This window comes from Rhipicephalus microplus, chromosome 2 (assembly GCF_043290135.1).
Source record: "Rhipicephalus microplus isolate Deutch F79 chromosome 2, USDA_Rmic, whole genome shotgun sequence".
Taxonomy (NCBI): Eukaryota; Metazoa; Arthropoda; class Arachnida; order Ixodida; family Ixodidae; genus Rhipicephalus; species Rhipicephalus microplus.
In genome coordinates, this window is record NC_134701.1 from 280,563,853 (window position 1) to 280,581,633 (window position 17,781).

General features: G+C 45.8%; 2 protein-coding genes across 5 annotated transcripts in view; one reads left to right on the forward strand and one right to left on the reverse strand.

Annotated features, from left to right (window-relative positions):
- Positions 1-17,781, reverse strand: part of LOC119163169 (synaptogenesis protein syg-2) — a 138,180-nt gene that overhangs the window by 74,858 nt on the left and 45,541 nt on the right. The window lies entirely within an intron of this gene.
- LOC142779658 (uncharacterized) lies at positions 8,467-12,592 on the forward strand. 3 transcript variants are annotated; one of them, XM_075882111.1, is made up of 4 exons: positions 8,467-10,049; positions 10,108-10,228; positions 10,357-10,510; positions 11,970-12,592. In XM_075882111.1, the coding sequence occupies exons 1-4, from the start codon at positions 9,880-9,882 to the stop codon at positions 12,140-12,142; spliced, it is 618 nt and encodes a 205-aa protein (XP_075738226.1). In that variant the 5' UTR covers positions 8,467-9,879; the 3' UTR covers positions 12,143-12,592. The 3 variants fall into 3 exon arrangements, 1 of the variants encoding a protein (XP_075738226.1); XR_012888390.1 differs by having other exon boundaries at positions 8,467-10,248; XR_012888391.1 differs by lacking the exon at positions 11,970-12,592 and having other exon boundaries at positions 10,108-10,248; positions 10,357-10,982.

Below are 17,781 nucleotides of genomic sequence, written 5' to 3' on the forward strand. Positions count from 1 at the left end.
GACCTACGCGTTTCGTCTTTCCTGTGCATATCGTCTCGCCATCCATAAGGACCAACAACATATACTTCATCATTTCGTTTCGCCTAACAAGATGTCACTATGCATGCGACACAAGAATTCGGGACCTCTGGTTCCTGTCAATATTATGTAGAACTGACTATACGGAAATCAGTTGGTATCATTCCAACTAGCTGCACTTTTAAGTAGATACTCTAAATATGGCGTATCTGCTGAGACGGTTTCAATACGCACCCTTCACTCATTTTTATCGGGTGATGATAAAAGTTTGTTTTATCACTAGCATCTCGCTGTGATAGTCAGATGCGTATGCGTATCTGTTCTGCGCAGAGCACTCTCTTTGCCTTCATTATTTTTATTTTTTATTCTCTTTCTGTTGTGCTTGAATTGCCTTCATAGTACTCTGTTAGCCAAAATTGTAAATTTATGTTGTATCTATTACAATATTTTCAATTGCGATTGTACCTTTTTTTTACCCTCCTTTATTCTTCTAAATCACATGACTGTGTCTCTTTACGAATGATGATTCTTAAAAAAGCAAATATTTTGTTGTTTAACCTAGTTTTTACTATATGTTGCCACTACCTATATTAGTGCACTGAATTCAAATGTTATATTTCTAGCAAAGTTTTTTTTTCTACTTGACTATTTGCTGTTGCACTTTGTAGGTAGCTGGAGCTTTGTCAAGGTGCAGTACTGCGGCTTTTCCCCCCGCCAGCCCCATATTTCCCATGGAAAAATAAAAACTGATTGATTTATTGATTATTGCTGTGTCTAACAAGCTAAACGAGCCCTTAAATGTGCGCTTCATTGCATCTGCCTGTTGATAACATGTCTTAGTCATTGATTATTTCTGCTTTTATACTATTTCTTGGCTCTGTGCTGGTGCGTGAACGATTACAGCGTCAAGCGTTAAAGAACCCCAGGTGGTCGAAATTTCCGGAGTCCTCCACTACGGCGTCTCTCATAATCATATGGTGGTTTTGGGACGTTAAACCCCACATATCAATTATTACACCGTCAAGGGCGTGTGGACAGTCCGTTGTGCGCAGCTTGTGGCTCCTGCGAAACACTTGAGCATCTCGCAGCGCACTGTCCCATATTTGCTACGCAGTGGTCTTTGTGGATTAAGGAATATAATTTCCTAGGACTTGAGCGCGCAACGCTAAGCGACTACCTCTTTCCCAGCGGTTGTGCTTCCCGACGCGACCAGGCCCACCGAGCTCTCCTTACAATTATGAACCAAAGGGACCTGGCCACCCGTTTATAGACGGTGTTTTATTTTTTTAATTCGAAGCATTTTTAGCGAACTTCGGCGACTTTGAGCGTATCTATATATCTATCTATCTATCTATCTATCTATCTATCTATCTATCTATCTATCTATCTATCTATCTATCTATCTAATCTATCTAGCCGCCTATGACTTTTAGCTCTCCTGGTCATTTGGATAATGGTATCAATACCAAATTTGGTATGGCATAACATGACTATATGACGAGCATACATATATTTGACTAGTCATAACATGAAAATCATGACATTTATTACATGAATGTTATGATTTACATTTCATGGTGTCACTGCTCTTATATGCTTATATGCTTGAACGACAGTGGCACCCACATTGAAATGAAAATAATATTAGAATATAGAAGGTACGATGATTACACTTCTTGCGCCTTACCGACGAAACGGGCACGCTCTCACTTATTAGAGTGCACACAAATATGGAAGGCGAAATGCTTGCGTATATTGTGTAGGCATACGTACAGACGCAATCACACTTGTCTAGAGCGGTGATGCGCGTGGTTATGGACATTGTTGTCCGCAGCTGCTATACCGCACGTTAGCTGCAAGCTTTCGTTCATGATTTATTTACAGTGCAAGAACATTTCCTGCGACATGACAATGTTTGATATCATTACGGTGCCGGTCTATGGATATTTCTTCCGAAAACTGCAGCTGAAGCGGCTGCATCTGGGCGCTCCAGACAAGTGTGATTCTGTTCGTACAACGGCATTCGACACTGTGCTATAACACAGCAGAATAAGCTGACTTCTGAGGACGCGCATGACACACACATACATGCGAACACGCTGTGACTAGCAGACGACGCAACGTGGGCGATTCCATACGGCGAGGTTTCTTCCACTCGCCGCTAAGCGTCGACTCTGTCGGATTTCTCGGCCAACAGCCGAGTGGTTAAGACGCTCGCCTTCAGATCGAGCGATCGAATGCCGTCGCATCACTAAATGTTTGTTCTTACACCAAGATTTTATACTCCTTTCTTCTTTTCTTTTTCATCTCTTCTTTTCCTCCTTTATTTCAGCGCTGGTGTTCTGAGGGCGAAGCATAACAGGAAAGAGCGGACACGTGCCGGCTCATGACAACAATAGAGTTTCATACAATAATGCCTAGAGGGGAATCTGGCACTAGTGTCTACGCGGGCTCCTTTAGCGGCGCGTGTACCCGCATGGGAATAATTGGAAGTACAGGCTTCGGATCTGCTTCGGATGGATCGCGTTCTTGAGATTCGCAACGCTTGTTTGCCGAGCATAAAACAAAGTGATACGAAATTGTATCCAACTGGAACTTGCTTCATTTTTTTGCATGTAAACTTTATCGCAAAAGGTTTCTGTAATCATGAGGTTGATTGATATGTGGAGTTTAACGTCCCAAAACCATCATATGATTATGAGAGACGCCGTTGTGAAGGGCTCCGGAAACTTTGACCACCTGGGGTTCTTTAACATGCACCCAAATCTGAGCACACGGGCCTACAGCATTTCCGCCTCCATCGGAAATGCAGCCGCCGCATCCGGCATTCGATCCTGCACCCTGCGGGTGAGCAGCCGAGTACCTTAGCCACTAGACCACCGCGGCGGGGAAAGTAATCATGAGGTAGAAGAGAAAATCGGAGCAATTTTACCATCAGTGTGTGCATCGCTCTGGCATTGCGTTCCAGATTTGGCAAGAAGATATAGCAGAATATGTTTACAGCACTTGACAACGAACATGCTTGTTTTTTCACTCTTTCACTCAAAAGTACGCCTTATCTATTTATAGAAAATACTGTACAGTATCTAGTGAAAACACTTATCGTTTCGTCTGCTGCGATGCCAGGTGCGTCTGCCCAAGTGATCTGCTCCCAGGGCACATCCTCGTTTGAGTCGAGACGAAGGAGCATCACGGAGCGTCCGTTTAGCTTCGCCTTCGTATTGCAGTTGATGCGAACGAGTTTAGGCAAGATGCGCTCGTGAAAAAAACATGAACTCGACGCAATATCCTGCAGTGGCATTAGACGCTACACCTATGAGCAGCGGTGAGTTGACGACGTTTCGCTTAAACGGTCAAATACGACCCGTAAGGCTCCAACGTCACAGCAAATCAGGAGATGTAGTGGTCTTCAGCCTTTTCGAACCTCAAAGACACTGTTTTGGCCCTTTTTCACCACATCCCACTACCAGCGCTGCACGAAGAACGAAAATTAAACTGTAGAAAAAGTGTAGACAGCTCGCTAGCTAACGCTATCTAATCCGAAGCCTGCAGTTCCCACAATTCCCATGGGGGGTACACCATTGCAGCGCCAGATTCTCCTCTGGGTATCATTGTATGAAACTCTATGATGACAACGGTTCTTGGCCGATTCCCCAGCGTTGGTGTGCGCCAGTGACCAAGGTTCTACTCTACATAGTTTTGGGTCACGACAGACGCCAAGCTGGAAGAGCTTCAGGTGGGAGGAGGAACCAACTTTATAGGCAGAGAAGGCGCGGTCCTTACGGATGCTCCACGGGGGCAGCGACCCTTTCTGGCCAGGCAGCGATAGCTAGCTGATTCTCCTTAATGGGAGTTTTAAAGAGCTCTTCCCACGATGACCATGAGCGAGCTGGCAGGAGCCTTTTTTTTTTGGGGGGGGGGGGGGGGGCAGGAAAGCCATCACAGCCTTCGCTGTTATAATTTTCGCGGTTTGAGTTTCGATGAACTTCGCGTGATCTTTTCGGATTCCGAGTAAGTTAACCAGAGAGACTCGACCATTTCATGTACCTGCCAACTTATTTAGGCACCCTACTCTTCGCAGAATAGAAAGTCTCTATAACGTTAACTTTCATTATCTTCGGATGTTTTTCACAGTCCATTACCAGTGTTTTCATCTAAGTTCTGCCCGGTGCAGCTTTTCACAATGTACGGATTCTTCTCGCTTACGTCTTTCAGGAACGATTCTAGAAAGTTGTGTATTACCCTTTATTTTTCACTTCCTTTCCATGATTCTAGTCTTGTCTTTTTGTTCTTCCCAGTAGATTTCTTTTTTTGTGTGTGTTCTCAGTCTCTTGATTTGATTTTTTTTTTCAGAAAAGTGTATTGTTTAATTTTTGTGTGCGCCTGCAGTGAGACCTCATGTTTGTTCCAGGAAATGTTAAATAAATTATTATTATTATTATTATTATTATTATTATTATTGTTATTGTTATTGTTGTTGTTGTTGTTGTTGTTGTTGTTGTTGTTGTTGTTGTTGTTGTTGTTGTTGTTGTTGTCGTTGTTGTTGTTGTTGTTGTTGTTGTTGTTGTTGTTGTTGTTGTTGTTGTTGTTGTTGTTGTTGTTGTTGTTGTTGTTGTTGTTGTTGTTGTTGTTGTTGTTGTTGTTGTTGTTGAAAAAGATTAGCACAAGGTAACGGTGGCCGGAGCCGCATATTTGCGGCACGCGGCGCGGTTGTTGCTAGGCACATTCCACTTTCCAAAAAAAGGGGGTGGCCAACGGACCGGTGGCAAACAATATATCTTGCTATTGGCCCCCCCTGACGCCCATATCCTAGTGAAACATTTATTCATAGCTTATCTAAAGATGAGGCTGTGCACATGATACCCCTTTTTGTTTTTGTTTTCTGGAGGTTGCAAGCAAACGTATGTTTATCACAGTTGCCTAAAAAAAAAAGCTGCTTATTGAAGTACTGTCCTCCGACCACCCCTGCTTTCGAAAATGGAATGTGCTTGGCACTGCCGATATCGGCATACTTTTTGCTGAGGAAAAACGCAGCATCGCGTGTCGCTATTTTGGCCGCTCCGGCAACCGGTAATTTGTGCCAATATTTTTACGTTCAGACTGTACTTGCAACTGACAGCGTGTCAAAGAGGACTAAAAAAATTTATGACGTCAAGAACCGCAGTGCTGCGAAGGCTCAAACGTGCACTTCAGGCAAATACGACATACTTTTTGTCTTTTTCCTTGAGTTGGTTAAGAACGAACTAAAACTACTATATTGGAGCTCCGTTGTGGCGATGTTCCCTGGACATTCAACAAAAAACCAGGAAAAGGTACCGGAGGATGTAAAGAACAAATTCAACAATATGAATGTCTTATGTAAAGGTATGCACCAACTTGAGACAGATTTTTTTTCTTTTGTACGAAATTCCCTGTAGCCAGTATTGTTCATCTGTGACGTGCAACGGCAGAGGCTAAAAGTGTATGCGATTCCGCTCTTCCTTCTAACCTGACGAACAAGTCTGCTGCCTGTAGAAGCTACCCTAGACATTTGAAAACGCAGCCCTGTCTTGTGGAAAAAGCAAAGAACAACCTAAACATTTTCTTTTTTTCTAAACTTCTTGCATGCTTGAAGTTTACCCGATCACCTAAGAACTGACGTTGACATCGTCGTTTTGCAGTGCTGCGTTGTGATTGCTTGTTTAGTTAGTTTCAATGGTGAAACTAGCTCGAAATGGGCTAGCGAGGGAATAGACGACACGAGCAAGAGCCAATTTGTAGTCTAAGGCTTCTTTCTGAAAGTGACAGAATACAGTGAAAAACACGAGCCAAGCAGAAAAAGAAACGGGGTAAGCAATCGTGGTCGTGGCAATCACGTAGCCTTCCCCGAAGCAGCAGACATCCGGTTGGGCTTTTATCGCGATAGCGTTAGAGAGCTCGTGTCGCAGAAATTCCGCCGTTGGCGTCGGCACCGTTGGTTGCAAGCGAAAAATCATCCGTGTGCGAAAAAATCGAAAAAAAAATATAATAAGGAATAAAAACTTCAGTCCCATTGAGGATCAAACCCGGGCCGTTCGCAGGGCAAGCAGGTGTCCTACCGCAAAGCCACAATGTTACTTGCAACTAATTCAGGAAAATACACTACATAAATCCCATGTAGTGAAATGAGTCTCCTTAATGCATTTTGTTCGACAGGTGTCACGACGAAAACGAGCCCATTCGGTGATTTGTAGGCGCATTTGGGAGGCCATCAAACTACGTCGAAAAAGGCCGCGATAGAGCAGTCATCGCCGCTAAAAACACACAGGAACTTTCAAACAGACCTAAAAATGAGCAACTATGTCCATCTAGCGGAAAGCATATCATGCCTTTCCAGAGGCGTTGATCAGGCAAACAGCAAACGCTAGATAATGTGCTGCCATCTGTGAGGCATTGTGAGACTCTTTATGGCCTCCAAGATAGCAAGCGCGCGGCGTGTATCTTGGAGGCCATGCAACTCTTGATTTAGATCAAAAACCTGTATGTGCCATTCGCGCGCGCATGTGTGTGTGTGTGTGTGTGTGTGTGTGTGTGTGTGTGTGTGTGTGTGTGTGTGTGTGTGTGTGCGTGTGCGTGTGCGTGTGCGTGTGTGTGTGTGTGTGTGTGTGCCACCTGTGAGACATTGTGAAAAACGTGTCTCGACTACAGCAGAGCGCCGGTGTCGCAGAGGGAAGTGGCCACGCTGCACAGTCACTGCATACGTTGCGCTTCTGTGTGTGTGTGTGTGTGTGTGTGTCCCGCCGCGGTGGTCTAGTGGCCAAGGTACTCAGCTGCTGACCCGCAGGTCGCGGAATCGAATCCCGGCTGCGGCGGCTGGCTGCATTTCCGATGGAAGCGGAAATGTTGTAGGCCCGTGTGCTCAGATTTTGGTGCACGTTAAAGAACTCCAGGTGGTCGAAATTGCCGGAGCCTTCCACTACGGCGTCACTCATAATCATATGGTGATTTTGGGACGTTAAACCCCATATATCTGTCTGTCTGTGTGTGTGTGTGTGTGTGTGTGTGTGTGTGTGTGTGTGTGTGTGTGTGTGTGTGTGTGTATGTATGTGTGTGCACGTTTGTGCGTGTGTAACAAAACATATATGCACTACGCGGTTGAAGGTCGCACTAGGGGCCGGATTTCGCAATCGCGTTCGACTGGTAAAGGCGAAGCTTAAGGGTCCCCAAAATTTTTCCTTAGATTCTTTTTATAATGCGCTTTCTTATGAGCATGTGTCATTTTTTTTCCCGGCTCTGAAAATCAATCTAGGGCTGATCGACGTGAAGACGTCCTTTTTTTTTTCTGTATTGTGACGACGCTCTACGAAACCACGATATGATTGGCCCACCCGTGCGGTTGCAGAGAGCTCGACCACCCGGGTTTCTATTTATTAATAGGGGTTTTTAATTGAAGTTTTTCGTTGCGATGGGTAATGCGAAATATAATTATCATCACCATCAACCGACACGCTTTATCTGCTTAAAGTTATGCTTCGTTCCCACAACACGTGCGCCGATTTGTCCAGTGTGGAATGCAATAACTATACGATGGGCGTGTCTGTTAAGTGGCTAAAAATCACTTAACATTACGCGACCAGTCACGTGACAAAAATCAATGTAGCATTCCGCGCAACAGCTAGTCGTGCGACTAAAATCCCACAACGTGGCGTACCAGCTCGTCACGTACAGGCGTCAGCAAAAGTGTGCAGACCACGGGATGGCGTGGCGGAAGGCATCGTCGTGCCATCCACCGACGTGGCGTCTGCTGCGGTGCGCATGTCCGTCCCGTTGTCATCAGGTGGCCTCTCACATCTCTCAGTTTGGCGGGGTCACCATAGCGAAATATACTATATAAAGAGTGGCCACTGGGGCCTTTTCGCGGCTCAGCAAGAACGGGTCTGACCAACTGCTATATAGCGTGCTCATGCTCGCGTTTGCTCCTTTGTTAACACATGTAATAGCCTCTTCAGGAAGACAATGAATACCCAAGTTTGATATCAATTTTTTGTAAAGAAGAAGTTTTAATAACTTGTCCAATTTTCCGTATCTGCTCTACATTAGGGTCCACTTAAGACATTCAATGCCTTTCAACAGAAAACAGCAATGTATAACTAGAAAGTGTTGTCTTTCTGCATTTGTTTTGCACAGAGGCACATTCATGTAGTTTAGATGTACTGTACGTGTATTCTCTTCCTGGACGCATGGGCGTGTAGCCTATTGGTAAAGACACTCGCCTTCGAAACATGAGGGTACGGGTTCAAATCCCAGAACCAGAAAGAAAAAATTTGCTTTTTATTTATGCTGAAGACATTACTGGGTCTGACCAACCACTCGTGGCGGTGAAGCAGCGCAGTAGCTGGGCCGCAGGGCCCTACGGGAGTGTCCGCTCATTATCTAAGTATGTTTCTCTATGGGGTTATGACGCTCGTAGCCAGAACAACAACTAGTGGCGCAATTATGTAAAAGTTCCAAATCCGGACAAAGGCGGTCTCTTCCATTGAGTCGCACGCGATTGGCCCATACAAGCTGTGACGAATGCTGTGACGTTATGAGTGACGTGGACTGGAGTGTCACGTGACTCTTTTTTTTCGGTTTTCGGAGAAAGGCGATGGAACGGTCGGAGAGACTGTCCGAAAGCAACCGGATGGATTGAAATGGCTGCAAGGTGGCCTGGATTGGATTGAAATGGAAAAAATGCGCGACTTTTCGGCACCGGGGCACTTAGACAACATGGCGTTTCCCACTGACACGGTACTTCGCCTTGCCTGTGAGGTAGCTTTAACCGAGCAGAGGCGACGACGCGAGGTAAAAGATGCATTTGAAGAGTTCAGCGAAGAAGAGTTCCGGCAATGTTTTCGTCTGTCCAAACGAACAGTGCATAGCTTGTGCGACGAACTGACCCTATCATCGGATGCCAGCGAGCCAGTGGCCTTTCCACAGAGAGAAATGTGTTGTGCGCGTTGCGATTTTTTGCCACCGGTAGCTTCCAGAAGAGCATTGGTCGCGAGGAACACATCGGCATGTCTCAGCCGGCGGTAAGCAACACCATCCACGAGGTGACGGAGGCGATCATTACCGTGGCTGCTAGAAAAAGGGTGGCGGACTTCTTACTGACAACAGCTGCTAAGGATGAGGCAAAGGTGGAGTTTGTGCTACGCGGTTGCATCCCAGGGGTGCTGGCGTGTGCCGATGGCACGTTGGTCACCATTCGCAAGCCAGAGGGATTCAGACTGGTTGACACGGCGAGCTTCATGTCCAGAAGGGGCTATTATGTCCAGAACGTCATGATCGTAAGTACTGTTAGGATCGTTTATTACTCGCCCTTCGGAGCAATTGTTCAGTTGTGACGCCAAAGCTGGAAAAAGTAATAATGCAACGAATGAAAAAGAACCTGCAGGGAATTGGGTGCGAGCTAGATGGTGGCTCGCAAGGCCTCGGTAATAATAAGTGGCAAGTGTTTTGTGCGTGAGCCAGTTGCCGTTTTTGCACTGGCATGCATACGCAATTGAATTGTGCATTTTAGAGGTAATCGGTAATATGGGCAGCAGACGTAGCAGAAGTATATACACGACAGGGAGGTATTTCCAACACGAAAGTGCTTACAATCACAATTGGACGAGCTGGCTTTGGTATTTACGAGTGTTTTTTCCCAAGAGCAACGCGTAGCTTTTCACTTATCGATAATTCAGTGGAAGTCGTAGTTATGTGTACAGCAGAGGTGGGGTCGTTGCCCCCACACTCCCCCCTCCTCAGTGTGCTACACCCTGTGTTTCCCTCTAAGTGAAGCTCCTTGTACCAATGACTGTACTAGTACGCATTGTTTCCTGCATATGCGTAGAAAAAAGGGATTTATTCTGAGTATAAATGCAGTACTATTTTATATCGCTCCTCATCGCAGATGTGCAAAGCATGGCTGCGCATAATTGTCATAGACCCATGATTCCCAGATTCGTGCCACGACTCCTGGGTGTGGGAACACAACCCACTGCGTGCACGCCTAGCTGCACATCTGCAGCCTGGCGAATATCTGCTTGGTAAGTATTAATGTGTACTATCTGGGCAGAGCACTCAGCTTTTATGCTTACATTGCAGGAGACGCAGGCTATCCCCTCAAGCCATGGCTCCTAATTCCAGTCATTGGCAGTCAACCGTGCAACACTTCCGAAGGCCGATACAACAAGGAGCACGCATCCATGCACAATGTTGTGTAAAGGTGTATCGCCGTGTTGAAAAGCAAGTTCCGCTACTTGCAGCACTTTCGAACGATGCTCTACAACCCCGATCGGGCAGCGCGAATCATCTATGCTTGCTTTGCTCTCCACAACATTGCGTTGCATGCAGGCGACTGGACCTTGGACGAGTATGTCGTGGACATGCCACCAGCTGAGGATGACGATGGAGAGCCAAGGGGGAGCCATATGCTCACACCACGCAACGTGCTGCTCAGAGATGGCAGCAGCGCTGTCTTGGACCTTTTTTGAAGTACACAGGAACGGTGAGTTTTCATGTTTTCATATCCCACACATAATTTATTTACACTGATTCTAGTGCATCTAGACATGAAAGGGCTGTGTTTGCCACATTTGAATACACAGAGTACTTACTTGTGCTTCAATATGAAGCAAGGTGGCAATGTCAAAATGCTGCATTTTCTTTAAGTGGCACATGAAATATGCAACAGAAACACCCTTTTCCATAATAGCGATCACAGTCACAACAGACTAGATTGGAGCAAGCATATATGAGCGGCACTCTGTGCTGAATGTTGCTATCACAAAATTGTGCGAACAATGCAGCAACGTCTCAAAATTCTTTTCACCAGAACGCATAAAAATCGAGATTCCATTAAAAACATGTTGTATGAACACATGATACATAAGTCCATATCTTGTCATAGTGACTGACTACAAGCATTCAATTGTGCACGCCAGGCTTGACGAGCAATTGTGCTTGTCAAGTTGTGCTGTTTTTTTTTTTGCTCATTGTCCTAAACATTGTGTGAATGTTAAAATAACATTTATTTGAATTCACGACTGCAGTCATGCTGCAATGCTAAAAAATATGCAAATCAAGACGGCAAACAACAGGCGAGTTGTTTTGATAACATACAGCATGAATAATTCCCTCAGCCATCTCGCGGCTCCCAAGCCATACCACGTTCGAAATTTATTCCCGCAAAGAGTCGTTTACAACGAAAACTACATGAAATCAATTGCTGGCATGTTGCTGTGATGACCATTTTTCTCTGTAAAACTGTGCGAGATGACCACTTACTAGCTTAGCGCTCCCAAACAAGATGCGAGATGACCACTTACTAGCTTAGCGCTCCCAAACAAGATTCGGAGTGTAGTTGTTGCATCTTAGCCTCATTGTGCTGAAATGAAAATATCACAGTGTGATGCAAAAAGATATCACATTACTACACTATGTGGTAATGCTGAATAAAAATTACAGTGAGCTAGAAAACACAGTGGGACAATACAAATATCAAAGAAACATTAACAGAAAATGTCAACTATACACTCGTGGTCTCCGTGTGAATGACTGGACACCTTTGAAATGTGGGTAAAAAACACTGCCACTAGAACAGCTCGAACATACATTGAGAAATGCATATATCGAACATAAAAAATGCTGCACTCCTTATACAAAGTAAATGCTAACCTAAATCTAGTAATATGTACTAAATGCAAACAAAAAATGAATAAAATAGAACATGAACAGCAACACGTAAACATATCAAAAACACTAAACCAATTATGAATGATAAAAAGTTGAAAACATGGCGAAAAACAAACTAAACTATGTATATGTCTCCAGAACCGTATAAAATTGAACATGAACAGCAACACCTAAACACATTGAAACCGACAAATCTATAATGAATGATGACAAGAAAAAACATTGAACACATGACGAAAAATTAAACTAAACTACGTATCCCTTTCTCGCAGAAAGCCCTCAGTCATGGCCAGTGCCCTCCTGCACCGCTGCCGCTTTCTCCTGTGCCGCTGCCACACGCCGTTCTGCAGGAGCGATGCGGGTGGTTGATTTTTTCATCTCCCGCAGCACCTGCGATGAATCATCATGGTGTAAATGTTTAAGTGAGCTGCCGGTAAACCCTTAACCATCTCGTGGCTGGAAGCTGCTGCTGCTGCCAAGAATTGCAACGGGCACAACAACTTCCCCTCAGTTGAAGATCAACTGGCCTGATGGCATCCTTTGAAAGTGGGAAGCTTTGTGTACAAGCTATGCCCTCCTCGTGTGGACCTACAAACATTTGTTAAAACTGCTGTTTATTAATGTCCTCAAATGCATCTCTCACCATGAAAGAGCCCCAGGGCTAACTAACTTTTTGCCCGGCAGTTTATCATTGCAGATACCCGATACCATGCCCTCAATACAATGCATGGTTCTTGTTTACAGCCCAAGTTGGTTTCAGTCATCATAATAGAACATGGAGAATGCTTATGCCCCTTATGTAAAATGTAAACAAAGGGTCTACTCACCTTGAGCACCTTGTCGCCCTGCTCAAGGTTCCAGTCCTGCACTCAATAAAGCACTAAGTTCTCAGATGCTTGCGTGTTACTGTGTCACTGCCATCTACAGCCGCTTCAGTGGCCTCCACATCCATTTCCACTGCAGCAGTGGGAACATTCGCCTGCTGGAAAGTGTAGTAAGCATGATTTTTCAGAAAGTGGGTATTCGTTACTCTAGCTATTTTGCAACCTTAAGTACTAAACATCTGCGGAAATGTTCTGCAGCTATTCAGTGGTCATTGATGTCATGTATTACCATTTTAGTGCATGCACTTGCCCGCAGTCATTGCGTGTTTTATGGTAAATTAATACCCCTTGTACTGCAAGGGCTGCAAACTGAGATTTTAGTTAAACCTACCCACTTTTGATTACTTTTTCGTGCGCTTTATTCCCGTTTAACAAGGTTCCTCTAAAGGCACCCCTTCAGATATCAAACTCTGTCATGGTACCGCTCAGGAACCCGTGATACTGCGGCGGCAGAGTGCTTACCTGTTGATAGGTGAGACCAGAAACGCCACTGAAGCGTGTCATCCCAGTCAACTGTAGAACCTGGCCGCGGAAGCCAGGCAGCCAACCCCATACAATGCCCCTGAAAATATACACTAATGTCACAGAACATATTGCCCGTGCCATTCGACGGTCACTTACGTTTGTGCGTCTCTGATGGCGGCGGTGTCACGGCGGGCCTCGCGCACCGGCCTGCGCCACCAAGCCTGTCATTCCTGCGCAGGCACTTCATGGTTCAGCGCGTAGCTGAGCTCTTGCCACAGCCGCCACCGGTCGGTGATGGTGACGCCGTGCCGCAGCTCGATGGCATTCGCCACGAGCTGGGGATGTTCGTCCATAAAGGCGAGCACCAGCGCGCGCTGAGCCTCGGATAACGCCGATGAGCCGCTGCTGCTGTTGACTACTGGTACAGTTGACCTCCGCCACGATTGCGCTCGACTGAGCCAACAACTTCGAAAGTTGCGCTGTTTAGGTTTGTATAGTGGAGGAGATATGAAAACAGTAACTGCTTGAAACGGGGTTGTATTTAGCGCCACCACGTACTGTCCCGCTAAATTTAGCGTTATTTCTGAACAATAACAAGAAAAATACGTTTATATTGTGCCGTATTCCTTAATAAACGTTTGAAAACTTGTGCCAACACAATTTGATGATGATCAATAGTAGTTAAACATTTTTCAACACGTTAAAAACACTTTTCACTTTGCTATACGGTCCCCAAATCCACGTCAAAATGATGACGCGAGGCTTCATTTCGCTCATTGGCTGTTCACTTCCCTTCATCCTCGCGACCGCTGCGGACCGCCCATTTTTTGACGTCACCGACAGACCGCCTCCGTCCGGATTTGGAATTTTTACATAATTGCGCCACAGGTGTCCCTTTCTTTGCTTCTTCGAATCTGCACCGTTCATTCACGTATAGCGGCTGCTGCGGCGGTCTATAGGCGCCGGGTGTGCCTCGTTTTACAGCGAAAGCTGTTACGAGATCCCAACAAGGGCCGTTTCGCGTGCGTTTTAGTTGCCCGGCACCACTGGCATCACTACACCTACTTTGGCATAATAAGGCTAATCTAAATTTAACTCGGCTTAACATGACAAACATTAGCTGGTCTGAGAGAACTTAATTTTTGTATGCTTAGCTTCATTAGGTCGCATGATACTAGCTATGCTCTGTTAGGCTAATTAAATGGTATAAAAAATTGGCCCAATATCTGCATGCTAATCTGCAAATGTCGTCGAAAGACGATAGTCTTGCTTGTGGAGAGAGTGAACCAATAATTTATTTAATGTTCTGCGTAAGAAAATTGGGGCATGGTATTTTGGAGGCGCTGTGTTAGAGTGTGTGGAGCATGCAGCGGGGGCGAACGAGCGCATCAAGCCACGTCACACGTCAGACATGAGCGCTATCTGGCAGTTATCTTGGAAAACGAAGCACGCGGCTCGGAGACGGGCGTGCACGCCAGTCTCGGAGGTGATAAGGTGTAGAACGCAAGGCGACGGGTAGGTGCCACCACCGTATCGTCTTAGCAAGGCGTTGAAAACACTCGCCTTTTCGTGCAAGCGTTGCGTGGTCAGCGCAGCGTGATAAACGCTATGGTCCTTAGCATTATTTATGCATGCCTTTTCTAGTAAAAGACGCACATGCAGAATATATACGCGTTGTTATGGTGCCTCAGATATGCGCAATATTTGTTTTTTAATTGAAAATCGCACAAGTATGAACGCTGAAATTTGAGCAACATTGGGGGGCGCTGCGGATGGGGTCGGCCGTTTGGGATGTCGGCTGGTGCTGTTTCGAACACCCGGTCCCGTTAAGGGTGGACAGACAGACAGACAGACAGACAGACCAAAATTTTCGCGTCGAAGGTCCCCAAGAAAGACTATCGTCTTTAAAAAAGCGACGCGCTCCTGGCGAATGAACCGGCCCATACGTTCGCACGCTAGTCCGCCATAGAGTAACATAGTTTACTATGTTACTCTATGGGTCCGCTGCGCACGCTTCGCTGAGGGGATGAAACCTTGGACGAAATGAGCGGGCGAGTGGTTCGCTCCATAAGAACGCTGGCTGTCTCAGCGTGCCGTGCATGCGCAGTTGTATTAACCGCCCGTTCACTGGGCCCGCTGTCCCAGTAAACCGCTCAACTATTACTCTCTACCAATCTCTAGTACAGCGCTTGAATACTGGGTGGATCTCGTGTTGTGTCTCCGTCGCGCTGATTTTACCAAGTATGCATCGTTTTCAACTCGAACACCTCTTAGATATTCACGCTATTTTAATAAAACCGGCAGTCGATTCATTCACGTAACAAATCGACGAAAACATGCAGAATGCGCCAGCTCTTCTAGTTATAGCGCTAAACGCTGGGAACTAATAACGGCACAAGACGTCGCCGTCTTTATGGCATCGATGCATTTCGCCACACTAGGTTAACCGGCACGACGAATAACATATCAGGCTGATATAGAGATATTTAGACATAGTACACTGCCAGGCAACTGTTATCGCACGCTCTAAACATATACATACACACAACGGTGCACGACTACGTCCTATAGCATTCTACGCCGTCTTCGTAGCCGGTCTATAACCAATCTTTGGCAGCGTTTATTGTCACGGATACTGACAGCAGAAAGACGTCCCGACGGTATTGCAAGGTGCACGATCCTGGGGCCGATTTGTTCGTAACGTAGAAAGAACGCAGCTCCGCCGCCTATCGTGATGGGAAACATCGGCAGTGAAGAAGCAGGCCAGGTCAGGTGTCCCGACGACAGAGGAAATAGATGGACATTCTATCGATCGACGCACGTCTGTCAAGGCCGCTGTCGGCTTGTTACCGGATAAGTTACGCTGCCTTAGCTTCGACAGCAGTACGCTTCACCGCGCTCCACGTTTCTTCAGCGCAGGCCGAGCTTGCAGTACAAAATAGTGTCTGTGCAGTTGCCGCGTGGTATAGCTGATTGCGTTGGGAAGAAGCCTGATTTTGCAGGCAGTGATAGGAATGGTTGAAGAAAGACAATAACGGCTGGAAAGCACTAGAAGAGACATTTTAAAATACCAATCGCGGTGTTTGTAAACGGGTACGGCGTTTCGTTGCTGAGAGAGATATTGTATATAGGTTCAATTTTTAGCCACGACGTCCTTTTTTTTACGTAATACGAGCAAATAAGTTTAAGTAAATACTAAATAACCTCAAATGTGGCGGAATCAATCAAGTCTCTTCCACAATGGCATGCTGCAATGGCAGTATTGGCAAGTAAAAGTATTGGCAAGTAAAAGTATTGGCAAGTAAAAAGTTAAAAGGCAAGAAAGAAAAGATGTCAAGAGTTGTGGCTGTTTGGCACATGAAAGGAAACTGCGGTAAAATAGCATGCATAATAAAATTATTTCACTAGCCACTTACTTTCGAAAATGAGGTCGCACGTTCGGTTAACGCCCGTGGTGGTTATGTCATTATGAAACAAATGTGATACACCAATGTACAGCTTTATAGATGGGCGTAGCGAAATAATATTTAAATTATAACCTCTCATAGCCTACGAGTTGCTTTCAGTTGTTGTAAGATCCACCATTTAAAACATAGTATGACAAAGGGAACCAACTATGCGTTTCCTACAACCGACTTTTCGACTAAAAGCATGCAATTATTAAACACAAAAGCAAGACTATTTGCGTGACTCTTCAGGAATGGCCGTAAAGTAAACTCGGAGAGTTTCCTTTAACGTGCACATGTGTGCCAAGTTTTTTTCCACGACGCCTTGCACGCAACGGGTCAAAAGACGCAGCACAACGGAATGATCTCGCAGTACTATAGCATCTACGTGGGCCGCACCGTCAGCAGAAACTGAGGATAATTGAGAAAGATTTGATATTGATATGTGGGGTTTAACGTCCCAAAACCACCACGTGATTATGAGAGAGGCCGTAGTGGAGGGCTCCGGAAATTTAGACCACCAGGGGTTCTTTAACGTGCACCCAAATCTGAGCACACGGGCCTACAACATTTCCGCCTCCATCAGAAATGCAGCCGCCGCAGCCGGGATTCGATCCCGCGACCTGCGGGTCAGCAGCCGAGTACCTTAGCCACTAGACCACCGCGGCGGGGCCGCGGCGCCTCCAGAATACCATTCAGCTATTTTCTTGCACAGAACATCAAATAAACGTTTTGTTCGATCTCTTCAGACTCAAGGCTATCGTCTATCGACGACATTTACAGATTACCATGCAGATACGGGGCCAATTTTTATGCTGGGGAATGAAATTGTTCTCTGGGAATGGTCCCCCAATGAGATATGGGAGCAGCACGTCGTCCAAGAGTTCACAGCAGGCGTCTGCTGCAAAACGACTTTCAATTCTGACAAGGAGTCTCAGTCTGCATTTCCGATGGAGGCGGAAATGTTGTAGGCCCGTGTACTCAGATTTGGCTGCACGTTAAAGAACCCCAGGTGGTCAAAATTTCCGGAGCCCTCCACTACGGCGTCTCTCATAATCATCTGGTGGTTTTGGAACGTTAAACCCCACAAATCAATCAATCAATCAATCAATCAATCAGTCTTTGAGCGGTAACGGCGTGATGTTAGGCCAGCCAATGAAAATACTCCCAGTAAAACAACATCTTGTGACTTGAGCTTATACAGCTTTTTGATCAGGCAGACGGCACAGATAACTGGAGAACCATGCCATCCCTGTATCCTTATCGCCAGGAGATATGAATGTGTGACA